The 14,383-nt window shown below is 43.4% G+C and overlaps 1 protein-coding gene across 1 annotated transcript in view; it reads right to left on the bottom strand.

The window, feature by feature from the left end:
- Nucleotides 1-7,998, bottom strand: part of MCF2L2 (MCF.2 cell line derived transforming sequence-like 2) — a 145,523-nt gene extending 137,525 nt beyond the window's left edge. The window contains exon 1 of the mRNA XM_009903603.2: nt 7,474-7,998. Coding sequence (XP_009901905.2) covers nt 7,474-7,615 — 142 coding nt within the window. The 5' untranslated portion in view covers nt 7,616-7,998. The remainder of the gene's footprint in view (nt 1-7,473) is intronic.
- Between the last annotated feature and the right edge of the window lie 6,385 nt (nt 7,999-14,383).

Genomic DNA, 14,383 nt, shown 5'->3' with positions numbered 1-14,383 from the left:
CATGCAACGGTAGCGTGGCTTCCACAGCTGTCTGAAGCAATACCAGGTCACCATTTTACCACTAGGTTATTGATAAAATTGTCCTTTTACCACCACAAATCTCAGCAACTTCAGATTCTGGTCATTCCTTACCTAAGGCAGAGGAGAGCAGCTGTCCCCTAGGACACAGGATGTAGTAGTAACATTATGTTTTTATTGAGTGTCCTACCATTGGTCAGGCTCAAAAAAAAAAAAAAAGACAAGCATCATTCATTTTATAGATAGGGAAACTGAGGCACAAGGAGAGGAATCCAGGTCACTGGCCAAGCTGAGTTTCCCTTGCCTGAGCAGATCAAAGATGAGTAGCTACACAGGCTACTGGAGTGGACCTTTCCTGGGGATAACATGCCCAGTGTTTCCACTCTTCCCCCATCAGCCAACCAACGCAAATTATCGTGACATTTACAGCACAGCATGAGAAAACTAACAGCATTTTATACATAATGACAGATAAACATCAAATCAAAGTAAATCATCACCATGCTAAGTAGAAGATATGAGAGCTTAAGACACCTGTAGTGTTATGGAGAGATGCTACTAGGTGGATAAGACTAGGAGAGCAGCAAGATGCACAGTACAGTTTTACTTTGCACTTTCTTTTCCCCAAGCCCTCCTGAAGTGCAAGCTAAGCAAACACATTTGCCAGCTGGAGCAAGCATGTGGCGTACTCTGCTGCCTGTACTGCTACAAATGTCCACATGTAACTAATTCACAATTGAAATGTCTCCCATTCCAGACAGGTTTTTGCTCTCGGGAGGAGAGGCTCACAGTGAATTGACAACAACCCAGCTACGCACCGAGGCTCGGCTCAAATCCAGCGGCACCCCCAGCAGGCAGCGGGGTCAGATCCCAGCAGAGGTCCCCAGTAAAGGTCTGGAGTCATGTACTGCCCTCTCCCGGGCAGCATTCGTAACCTTCCTGCAGGGGCTCTCAGAGCAGAGCGTGGGAGAAGCTCAAGAGCGTTAGGAACAAGTGCTACATGCATGTTAGGCAGCTGATAAACGTGCGAGATGATTGCACGCTGAAGATCATTTTCACCCTGTGTGTAGAGATGCTGTGCAAGTAGCAGGTCTAGCTGTACAAGAGTAAATGCTGCTCTGCAAGTGAACATAAATAACTAATCTTAGGCTGGATTCCTAAAATAAGAAGCAGAATTTACCATGGAGGAGTCACCAAGACATTCCTCCTGGTCCATTGCATGCTCAAAGGGAAGCTCATCCAGCAGCACTTTGTTTCATAAGTTGTATTTACAACATCTTTTTTTCCATCTGCATCATTAGTAAAGCTAATGATGCAGTGTGCATCTGTAGAATTTATTTCCCAAGATCAAAAGGTTTAGTTGTTCCTCTCTCAGTAGAGCAATATTTCATGTTATCCAACTATTGTCCCACCAGCGCACAGCATATGGAATAGAGTAATGCTGATGTTTCAGATTTTGTTAGTGGTAACCATCTGCAGTACAAATGGAAGTTTATCTTAAAAAAAATTAAGTAAATAAAAAAATCAAGGATCTGATCCTTAGTTGCTATAATCATACTCCACTTTCATTGAAATAACTGGTACATGACCCCACATGTTCATCTGTGGGTGTGAGTCTTCAAAAGCTTGACAAAGAATGGCTTGTACTCAATCTTTAACTCAGAGATCATCTTCTGATTCCTTCACTGCAAGACCAGGGGAGACCACTAGGTTCATTCTGTTTGACTTGCTGAACACACAAGAAGTTCATGGCAATTGGATTAAACTAGCGTTTTAGAAAGTGCTTTAATCTTATGTTAAAGGCTCCAGGCAAGTGCAAAGTCATGAGGTCTGTGGTGACAGGTTGGACTCGAGGATCTTTGAGGTCTCTTCCAACCTGAGTGGTACTCTGATAATATTTCCCCTTTCCACTCTGAAACTCCACTGCTTCCCCTGGAGCTGGCCTATCACAAAGAAACTGGCTTGTCTTTCAGAGCTCTCACTTTAATTTCCTGCTCATTGATTCTTACTGTGGTTTTGACTTTAATAGTTGCCTGCCCTCTATTTCATCCTTTCTCTGGAGGATCTCACTTCTTGAGTCCAGTGGTGAAAAGTCAGGGGAATATGGAAGACAGTATCCCATTGCTTTACCTTTTCCTATATAATCTCACTTTTTTCCTAATGCCAGCAGAGGATGACCTTACTAATTAACAGCATCCCAATCTCCAATCAGATCTTGAACCATGCAGACTCTTGCTCCACAGCAGCACAGTGTATCAAGGTGGTGATTCAAGAGTTTAGACAAACAGCTTGAACTCAGAAATCCCCAATTTAATGGCTCACAGGAACAGGCTCTGAACACAAATAACGTGTTGCATCTGTTGCAAAGCTGTTGAGGCATCCTGGCTTAGAAAAGGACTAGGAAAATAAATATTTGGTCAATAACTCTTGTCAGTTGTAAAAGCCTGGAAGAGTCTATTTTATTTTATTTTTTTCCCCCTGAGAAATGGAATGGCCTAATAGGATCAGAAATTTGTGCAATGAGACACCTGGCATAGTCCAAATATCCATATGCAGGAAGTTAGGCTACCACAATCAAGCTGCCTTTTTTTTTTTTTTTAAACCACACTTTTATACTTGAGCACCAGTAACTCTGCTAAATAACATCCAGGTGCTGAAGGAGGAAAGTTCATAACTTTGACTCTCACTGGCCAGGCTAATCCACAGCAAGATGCAGATGATAAAGCAGCGGTGTGGTTTGTATGCAGATCAACTTTTGAGCACGGTGGAACTGTGTCTTTCAGTGGGGCTTGAAGCAGTAGAACTGGCTGAAATTGGACAATGAACTCCATGGGCATGACCAGGAGGAGAGATCTGCAGAGATGCTCTCCAACCTCCCAGTACATTCTGCATCATTTTCCCTTGAAATCTTCTTCCCAGACAGTTTATACTACAATTTAAGCAATACAGGAAAAGCAAGCTGAGCCTATTATCTTGTGGTAATAAGTCCCACAAGTTAACAAAACATTACCAATCACAGCAATCTGTCTATGCATGTTTAATGTTTTCCAATTTCACTGAGTTGTTTCTTGTTCTGCTGTCGTGGGAGGAAGGAAAAAACCATAAATACCCAGAAGGCCTCTGCGATAACTTGCCCTCTGAGAATTTGTTCTCTTCATCTCCTCAGAACCACTTATCTCCCCAAACTCTCTTAAAATGGAAATCAATCCATGCCTTCCCTATTTTCCTCACCAATCCCTGGACTTTTTTTGATTAGGTAAACAGGGTTCAGTGCTGCCCAACAGCAGCAGAGCAGGCTGCGTATCAAAGTGGAAGAAGTGGAAAGAGGCAAGCATCTAAGACAAGACACCTCTGTGGAATCCAGAGTGTTTTATTTTAGCTACTTTGTTTGCAGTGAGAGTCAGCTGGAAAAAAAATTAGCACAAGTTCCCTAGGTAGCTTTTTACATTGAAGAGAATTGATGCTGAATGCAAATAAAACAAGAAGAAAAAAAAAAAAATCTGAGCCATGCCAGAGGAGGCACTGTGACTGAGTCTCAAGGTGGTTAGAAATACCTTCAACTTACACTTCAGATTTCAGCTTTCACATGAAAGACTCACTTTCCCCAGTAGCCAGCACCTTTGTGGAAAGGTCAGCCACAAGGAAAGCATTTCTTATTTATTTCACTATTGAAGGTAGAAATGCTCCAAAAAGCCCAGGAAATTTCATCTTGGAATCATTCAGATGGGATTTCCTTCTGGAGACAGCACCAGCAAAGCAGTTTTCCATCTTTATATCCTTCATTTCCAATACTTCAGTCCCTTTTCCTCCCTGAACAGTTAGATCTGAAGAACCACTTTTCATTTTTGTCAGCAAGAGAGACACAGCAGTAAGACAGAGAACAAGCACCCACGATTGCTGGGCAGACAGAACTGTTGCATTCCTCTGTCCTACTGAAAGACAAAATCAGAAATATTCTGTTAACACAAGAGACAGGTCCCCACCCTGGTGACAAAGATGATCTTGCCTGGTTTTGCAGCAGCAAAATCCCAACTAACCTCACTAATGAGCTGTGTACTCCTTAGTGTCTCCAGATTCATTACTCTTTTTATACAGCCACCAGCCTTGAGCATAGATGAAAGCCACACATTTGTTCACTTAAAATACATTATCTGCATGCAGCTTTAAGCTCCATAGCATGCAGAAACAGTCTAACCAGCCAATGTTCATTCATCCATGTTAAGCCCCAGTAAATGTGTGGTCCCATTGGAGGACTTGAGCATCACAGGGTAGGCTAATTAAGAGCACCTGGGGACAGAGAGGGTCGTTTTGGCAGGAGCTGTCCTCAAGCACTGAATAGGTTATGCAGCAGCTGAGTGACATGAATAGTCATGCCAGTGCTGAAAAGGCACATGAGCCACTGTCCAAGAGCGATGTGTTACGTGACAAGAGGCTAGCTTTGCTTTCAGCTTCAGTATCTCTTATGAGGAACTGAGAGCACTACAAGATGGATCAGCTCTGGCCTGGATTTCTGGCCACATTGTTTGCCTGGCTTTCTGGGTGCTCCTTCCCCTTGGTTGTCAGTTATAGCATCTTGCAGCTGCAGCTCCCAGCGAGTCTCAAGGTCACATACTAGTACTCAAAATAGCATCATATGTACATCAGATCCCAGAGGGGACTTCAGCACCCATAGGCCAGCTCATACAACAAGGTCCTTTTTCCACCTGTTGTGGAGCTCTGAGCAGTTATCACATGTCCATGGCCAAACTGCCCTTCAACTGCTCCTCACAGAGCACATTTTCTTTCATAAGCATTCACTATTTTAATCTCTTTACATAAACAGGAGTCTACAATGAGACTTTTAACCACTCATCAAAACAATGACATTGTTTCAAAGCAAGCCTTGAACTTGCAGGATCCAGGAACTGGATTTTCTTGGCACAGTGTTGCTTGCTATGGGGTACTGCTGCTGAAAGCTATGTTACCTGCAGGCCACCTCTGCGCCTTCCATCTTTCCTTGATACAATGTTTAGTACAAGAGATAAAATTGCCACAGAATATTCACAGGGCTCCACAGATGTGGCCTGTACATGAAAAATGCTTCATGCTTTGGAGTGCCTGAAGTACTGAGTAATCACCTGCTAGATCCTCCTCCTAGTTACCAACCTGACTGGATCTTTACGTTGCAGAAAGGGTACCCTTAAGTAAGGGTTGAGTCAGAACATGCCACAGAGATCCAGCATTGCCATTGTGTTCAGACAGAGCCAGCCTGGGAAAAAGACACATGTCCACCCTGAGAGTTTGTCAATGAGTCTCTACTAGTAGCAAAGGACTAGTAAGATGGGGCAGGCAGAGCTAGTATTCTGTAGGACAGATCGTCTTTCTGCCTCTGGGTTTATACAGCACCTACTACAAAGGGGAAATGGCTTTCAAAGGATATTTTGAAAGGTTAGTCATAGCTGCATCATCAGGATCCACTGTTTATGGAGGCACGTAACTGCCACTGCTCCTGCTTTAAAACTAAGGCCAAAACAAGAGATGAGTAGAGGGCCAGACAGTTCAGAGCAGAATGGCTAATGGTTGGACTCAATGATCTTAGAGGTCTTTTCCAAGCATAACAATTGAAATGAAAGAACTCAGGCAATCTGTGGTGGGTTGAAAGGAAAGGCCCAGCTTTCCCTCCCCCACTAAGAAGTCACACAATGTTATTAGGAATTCCTGTGCCACTTTGCCAGCTCCTTAGCTCCCTTCTAACCTTGGTACCACACGCAGAATTATCACTGCTGTATTCTCACAGCTCATGCAGCTTTAATGCATGTAGCCAAAAGCATCTTGTCCCTAGCAATAAGCTAAATTCCGCCCCTCCTGCAGCCTCATCAGCAGAATTTAAAAACAAAAGCAGCAAAGACACTTTCTGCCTCACAAAATGGCAACAGGCTCAGATTGAGTTGACACAGAATTTGCTCTCTAGCAGAAAATGATTTTCCAAGGGATTTCCACCTATAATAATATGCCAGGTCATCTCTCAACATGAGAGGCAGGGAAGGTGTTTCCCTGGGAACAGTAACCATGGCAAAGCTCTTACCAGTGCCTTCCTCTCACTACCTACAGGAAGAAAAAGAACAGCAGATGCCTGAGCTCTGTCTCCAGCAGGCCCACAAGCCCCCAAAGCAGTAAGCAACTTGGTAGCACCTGATCAGAGGCAGAGGGGAACTTCCAGTTCTATTGTGTCTCTCACTCAGATAGCAGACATTTCTGCCATGCTACAGTGGACTCAGAATGCCTCATTACTGAGAGTGCCACTGGACACATGGGTGTTACCGAGAGGTCAGCCAAATACAACAACGCATAGGCAGGCACCGAGCCCACAAATCAGCACAGCTTGATGGCTGTCAGAGGCAGAGATACAATGGACTGGCTTTGCAGTTTTCAAACTCTGGCATTGTGAGTTAGAGCCCTATTAGAGAAAAGCATCTGCAAACCCCAGTTTGTAAGCAGTAGCTGCCAGCAGATGACCTGCTTCTGGTCCATCTCTTTTTCTGCAGAATATTCTCGATTTACCAGCTTGAATGCAACTCTCTTAACTAAAGAGCTAATTAAATCATAACAAACAATTCAACTTGAAAGTACAATCATATTGCATGCTTCCGGAGCTCTTGTTCTCATGGGCTAGTCAACTTGCTACAGGCTTCTGGATTTGAGGTTTGCTAAATATTTATTCAAGTTGACAAAGAAAATGAATCCAAAGGGCTCCTTCGTTAATCTTTCTCCCAAATGACACAGAGTAAAAGTGTTCTATGATTCAGCAATCTTCATATGTGACTAAACAGCCAACAACCTAGATTTCAGCTACTTGAAGCTTGCATGTTAAATCCACTTCAGAGTTAACATGCAATTAGCCTGAATTGCCAGTACACCAGCATTTTATGCTAGCAAGGCACTAAGAATATTGCCCTGTAGCTAGACTGGCTCAGTTACCAAAAAGCTTGATAGTCCAAGTTTCTGCTAGGAGTACAGCAAACCAGAGCCTTTACAGAGAGAAAGATATTGATCTTCTACACGGTAATTTAGGACCACAGGGTGAGAGGGTCACCTGGGCCATGATATCCCCTGTCCCATCTCCTTAGATTAATTTCAAAAAGGTATTTCACATGCACAGCAAATACTTGCTTCAGACCCATAGAGAAACTTCAATGTCTAACACTCAAGTGAAACAAACATTTAATCAGAATGAGCCTAGCATTTTGTTTTAACCTCCTCTAGGTCAAAGCACTGCAAATATCCCCCAAAATATACATCCAAATCAAATGATGTGCTCTTACCCGAGTTAATATCCAAATCCAGGCAGCTGTCTTTATTTGCCACTGGATCCTCAGAGCAAGCATTAGAAAAATAATCTTTTTGCAAATATTCTAGGAATGCAATGCAGCCACCACTAAGGGAAGATGCTATTTCTTTTAAAGCTGCTGCACATACCTTTCTTTGTCAAGCGTTCCAGCCTAATGCATCCTCCTATAAAATCATGATAAGATTGCATTTCTCCTTCTGTTATCCGGACAGCAGTGAAAGGTGGATTCCTGGGCACCTGTTGTCCACATTTCTGACACCGGGAAGCCATTGCCACAGCTCAGGAGACTCTTCTCAGGAATCTGCTCCCTCAGTTTGCTGGAATCCAGCCTGATTCTTCAATCGTCAGTCCAGGCTGGTGACTTTATCCCACTTAGTTCATTCAAGGTCATCCTCGCTAGCAGGATGTTCACCATTGCAATTGGCTAAGACTTTTATAGGCTTACTGACTGTGTTTGTTTCTCCTCCTTGCTTTCAATATCAGTTTACTTTATTCTCTCATTCAGAATGAAAGCTGTGAACCTCTGCACAGCCCATGTCCTGAATGGCGTCCTTATCATTAATTTAAAGCGATCTTATTCACCACAATGAAAACAGAAGATCCCAGAAGCACAATGCAAGATCACAGAATGCCTCTTTAAAAGCGTGCCAGATATGTTCATAAAGAATTTTTCTTCAAGAAAAGGGTTTTCTTCATGATTTTTGATCCCTTTCAGGCTTATGGTTTTATGATTCTTCATCGCTGAGAATGGATTTTGTCACTTCTGCATTTCAGCTTGGACGGTGCAAGGAGACTGCTCTGCAGAGCTGCTCAACCGATTACTCATATGTCTGGCAGTGGTACTGGGAGGCTGCAACTGTACAGAAAAGCCCTCTGCTGCTGTGCACGGTCCTTGCTCATAAGATCTGATCATCTAAATGAACAGAGTAGCGAATGGAGGACAAAAGAGAATATTGCTGGCAGACATGCTCTGCTAGCTGTGCAACCCCTGACCCTTAAAAAAAAAGTTAGATCCATCAGTCTGACACCAAAATGAGAGATCTGAAACGTACATTCAGAAATCTCTTTGAAGGTGCTGAATATTTAAGCTGACTTTTTTGCCTTTTAACAGTTACTGTAATACAAATCACTGATCAGAGTGCCTTCTGAAGAAACTAGTACTTGGGGAACTGCATGCAGAGAGTACTCAATCCTGATGCAGTGAAAGAAAAAAGAAGCCTTCCTTGGGGCTGGGGGAACTGCACAGGAGATGCACAAACAGGCACAAGGCCAGCACCGGTGACAGTGCAAAGAGTACAAAGAGAAGCGAATGAATCAGGGCTGAGCTCAACTGCAGGGATTTGAGCACAGACCAAGCTTCCTGCAAGGATGTTACACACAGGCGAGGAGAGCCTTTGCCTTCCTATGACTCAAGCACTCCCCACTATTAGCACATTACATTGTTGCATCCAGTGCTGTTGAGCTCACGGCCCTCTCAAATCACAGCTTATCCCTAGTCATAAAGTGGGAAAGGAGAAGCCTAATTAGTACAAAGCAGTGAATGAACTAGAGGCAACAAGGTGATCAGAAGAAAAGTGCCTCACATGATGCCATTGCTAAGATGGTGAATAACTTGGTGGGCAGGAATGAAGGTCAGTAAGCTGAAGCATACAAAAATCAACTCAACCCTATTTCTTCCCCATTCCATAAACTTCAACTTCTGCCATGCCAGCTCCACTGCTCCTCAACCACACAATGAGTGCTTCAGCTCACTAATGCAGCACACACCAACTGACCATGCCATAAAAACAGCTACCACACCTGGGAAGTAGTGAGTCTCAAGATGTCTCCTTTTGATGAAAGGAAGCTGTAAAGGGAATCCCCACTCTTAAAGTAGAAGATTTATATGCCCTTCTCCTTCAACTTTGCTGCATGGCATGAAGCTGGTCACCCTCCTCTTCTTTGACTTTGACAAAACCCTGCCTGCAAAGTGATGACAAAGATGTACTGAGCTGTTGGGTGGCCTGATTCATTAGCATTTGTAAAATATTTATTAGTGCTTCCACAGAGAAATCCCCAGGAGACTGCAAAATTTTGCAGATAGGAAGAGCAGTGTTGCAGGAGGCAGAATTAATTTGTTGAAAACTGTCATCATGAGATAAGAAAACTAGAAACATAAGCCAGCAGTTTTATCTTAAAGCCCTTCTTCCATCCTCTTTTCTTCCTTTATAGGGGTGCAAGGTGTCCTTCTATGCACAGGCAAACATGAGGTACCTTGGGAAAGAAGCTTTTCTGACAATATGCTCATGTATATGTCTGACATACCCAGCATAACTGCACTCCAACCTTGCACTTTTTTAGAGAGGGAGAACCCAACATCTGTGACAATGTAGTTCTGTCTGCCATCCTCTATTGCGTATGCTGTTCCCATTGGTATCCACATGGCTTAGCACCAGGATGATCTCTGTTGCTGATCTCTCAGGAAGCACTCTGTTCCAAGGGGAAAGCCTGATGCTGGAAGGGGGATACAAGAAGAAATCTGCCCTAGGTGTGAGCTTCTGAAGCACAGGTAGCCAGACCACATGCCAGGAAAACTATCCAAAAATGATCTAAGCCTCAGTCTTTCCCCAAGAAATACTGATCCACAATAATGCTAAATATATATCTGACATCTGGGGTACCTCAGCTCCAGACAATGTTGCTTCGCATTTAGCAACAGGGCACTTAGTGCCCTGCTGCAAGGACTAGAAGGGATGGACAAAAGGATCTGTTTATTCTCCTGTAAGTTTCATTTCACTCACATTTCACAAGCAGCTGGGCTAGCTTAACCTGTGCCATGGAAGCACTATGAGACCTGCCCTGTTTCCTAACACACAAATTACCTCTTTTCCACTGCAGTGGATGTACCTGCACACACTGGGTGGATCCAAGGTCTGGCTTGCAGGAATGCTTCTATATAACACGTTACTAAAACATGCACTCAGCATGGATAATTGATTCTTCATAATTTTCCTTCATTAACTAAAAATTATCAGTCTGACTTCAAGTTACTGTTCATATGCATGCTGAAGAGTGTGGTGGAGGCAGCAGGTATAGCAAATGGCAAGCATGCTCCCTTGGGTCTTCTCCACAGATAACAGAGTGGAAGGGACATGCTTTGCTGCTGCTCCAGACAACCACAGCAAAATATTTGGGAAAGCTAAGGAAGAAGACATTTTCTGCTCATGAATTGCCAGCATTGCCTAGCAACATCATCTTGGCTGGCCTGTGAATGAATAAGCAAGTAAATAAATGTAAGCAAGTGTTGTCAAAAAAATGGAAAAGGAAAAACTACCAACCAGATATCCTCAGATGCCATTAAGCCATTATGGGGAATGACACTAGTCCCTAGTTTCATTAGAAATATCAGTTCACTTTGGCATTACAGCTTGCTGTCATTACTCTATGGCCAGAGAATTGCCACAAATTTAAGGACAGTTTAAGCCCCATGCCTCCTCTCATGAAAAATCATGCTTCTGCCCCAAAAAGCAGTATTTATTCATGACATCCAGCAGCTTCCCCACCTATGTATAACATTCTACAAGGCTTAGAAATAAGTAATTTAAATCCAATGCTGCTATATGATTGATATATATGGAAACTAAGAAAAAAAAAAAAATTAAAATAATATTTTTGTCCTGAAACATCAGCTTCATATTTTCCTATATTTTATGTGATGTTTTGTCTGAAGTTTGAACTGCTCTTTGATGGCTGTGCTGAAACACACCATTCCTTTTGGATATACATTTGTGACCTCCTTTCTACCTTCCATTCAGATCATGAATCTGATATGCCACAAGGCATTTCAGCTGCTTGACATGAAGGTCTACTTTCAGAGCACACTTAGTGCTGTTACAGGTAACATCCATTCCACTGTTCAGCTGGGGAACTGAAACTGGTCTTTCCCATTAGCTTCCATTTATTTCATTCCAAGTAATAAAAAGCAGATCAGGATTCCACACACACCCCCTCCTTTTTTAATAAAGGGCTGCATCCCAGGCATTGTTTTAAGCCCCAAGGAGTTAAACAAACGAGCAGAGGGGGACATATCTCTATTCTTGAAATGACTTTTAGCATACAGCGCTGTTGCAGTTATGGCATGCACTTAGTGCACTCAAAGGCACTAATTCCAGTGCCATATGGCTTCAGAATCCCATTACACTGATCTGCTTAAACTGATTTCCTAACTGACAAGAAAAACATTTTTGGTCACCTTCAGCAGTGGGAAATAAGAACTCTGGCACTGTTGGTGCGCATTTACTCCCACATGAGCTGCCAAAAGCAGGAGTGAGGATAGCAAAGATCAGAAGGCAACCTAGCCAAAGAAATTCTGTTGCCGTCTCAAGGCTGTGTAGATATCTATGGCTAATCAAAGACTGTTAGCATCACTGTTTAAAAAGATCAAACAAAACCAAAACAACAACCCCACCACAACAACAACAGCGAAAATCCACCAGTGCTGTTATTGCTGGATTAGAGAAGCTGTCCAGAAGATCAGGAGATGAGTGGAATCCTCATAGGTCAAGCAGTGGGCAGGACTTCTGTTGCACCTGCAGGGCTTATTTTATCTCTTTTGACTTCTGCAGATAAGCATACATTAGCAAGATCAGAAGGCATTTTGGTCCTGCTAGGCATCTGCTTGGAGAGATAAACAGAATCTCAAAGTTACCAATCCATAGCTTGCACAGGGACAAAAAGCAGCTAGAACCAAGGTTTAGGCTTGAATGCAAAGTTATTCCAGTCTTGATCATGAAAACATCTAAAGGACCTAAATGAGGCTAAGAGTCTTTCTGTGCAACACATACCTAAAACATAGCTTATAGAGACAGTGGAACAAAATGAAAGACAAGTAAATGCAAAGAGAATAGATTGAGAGATACTGGGTAGCCCAGAGAAGGTTGTGATCCATTAAACAGGGCGTGTCAAGCCACCATTCTCCCACACTCCTAAACACTATGATCACCCTACCACCAATGCAACATAGAATGAGAGGTAGATGCACAGGCACAGTCTTTGTGCCATTGCCCTCCAGAAGCAGCATGAGGGCTGGAAAAGAAAGTTTCTGGGCATTAAGAAGGAAATGTTTTTCTCCTCTCTGTACTCTGTCATTGCCACACTTGAGTCCCTTCCAGGTAACCCTGATTCTTGCTAAGATTCAGAGCCCTGTCCTGTTCTGCTTTCTTTCTGCCTTCACCTTTTTGTCTCTGCAATCAACCTCTGGAGCACTCAATACAGAACAGCTGCTGGATCCACGCAGCCAAGACCACCAGGACAGCTTCTTTTCCTGAGGAGCAGCTGCACACATTCCCTGACGGAAGCAGCTTCTTTTGTTGCTATTGCAATTCATAATTTAAAGCAGATAAAGGAGAACCAGAAAGACACAGAGATAAAAATAGGATCTGTAAGAAGCACAAGGGTTGTTGATACTCAAGGCTTTTGGGCATGTGCCAAATGTTAGCTGAAACAGGAAGAAACAGCCTCTCACATTACAAAGTACAGTAAAAGCATTTCCAATGTTTTATCACCATCTCTCAAACACTCAACGTCCCTTACTATGTAGGGTAGGATATGGGGCTTTAGGGACTATTGATTGATTTTTCCTCTTTGCATGTCTGTGCACCAAAGTTCACTCGGTTACTTACTCTGAGCAGCTCCTACCTAGACTTTCCTAAACACCAAGGCTTTGAGTGATTGGGCCACTCAGGTGGCAGACACACATCAATTGCACTCCTTTCACATTCCTGAGGGCAAGTCTTGCATTCTTTATGGAACTGAGGATAAAAATCAGAATGGAGTTGCTCCCTCTGGTCTGGTAACAGTGAAATACATATTCTTATTTTTTCCCCCCAAGGTAGAGCCACTGTCAGAAACCAGAGGTCTGCCCTGAAGGACTTGCCCACATGGTAGTTTCACAGCGCTGGGCACCTGCAGATGAGGGGCTGCAGCATTCACCTCTGTGTACACCCACAAGTGCAATCTCACAGGGCAGATGGACAGTTGCACTCACTTCTGCTCAGGCAGTAGGAATTTATCTTGCTTGATGCCTGATGCTGCAGAGCTGTTCCTTCATCACAGCCACCCACAGCCTGAATCCCAGAGCTGCTCCCAGTTTACTCTCCCCAGCTTTGTCTCCAAGCCATCAGCTCTAATAGAGTTAAGGGTCTAGAAAGACACAGTCTACAGGGTGATTTCCCAAGTTACACAAAACCTGGTGTGCAGTAGAAAATGAAGGAATGGATAACCTGCTAGCATGGCCATCAGTGTCCACAACGTGTACACTTCATTTACTTCTCACCCAGAACTCTGCATCACACACTAGGGCACAGCAAGATATTGCCTCACCACACACAAGCACACTCCCAGCCCTCTTCCTCTCCTCCCCAGCCAGCACAATTACTGTTTTTTATCGCCCTACTCTGTCCTGATTTGGTAGTGTCTAATAGTAGGGTAAACTAATCATCAGCTCACTCAACCTATTTACACAAGATTTACAGGAAGCAGAGTTTCAATCCTTTGTCACAACCAAGCAAGCTGCTAGAATTACATGGGAAAAGGCCAGCTTGACTACACAGACAAAGCAGGAACCCACTTGCAACAAGCCTCAACTTATGCAGCAACCACATACATTTTAACAGGTAAGTAGGTCCACACAGTAAACAAAGATGTAAGTCAGCTTCAGGTGCAGAAACGGCACAGAGCTGCATCTGATGTTAACTTGTCCTCAAGGGGCAGCACAAGGGTTTCTCTGAAGCACTACACCAACACAAAAAGACCTTCCCTGTCAACTCAAGTATCCTGCTATCAGGATATGCAGCACTCGTATGTTGTGATGTGCTAAGCACAGTCTGCACAAGGCTAGACCTTCATACAACGTAAAATAAGGACAGCACATTGATTTCAACAGCACTGTGGACTTGAATTGCTTAAAGCTGAATGGTGCAGTGTTCTGATGAGATAAGAAATTGCTCTTTAGTCTGCCAGGAAAACCCAATACAAATGCTTTCTGCTGACCAGCACAGA

Source organism: Dryobates pubescens, chromosome 13, assembly GCF_014839835.1.
Source record: "Dryobates pubescens isolate bDryPub1 chromosome 13, bDryPub1.pri, whole genome shotgun sequence".
Taxonomy (NCBI): Eukaryota; Metazoa; Chordata; class Aves; order Piciformes; family Picidae; genus Dryobates; species Dryobates pubescens.
The sequence above is the reverse complement of the archived record's forward strand: the minus strand, read 5'-3'. Positions and strand labels throughout refer to the sequence as shown.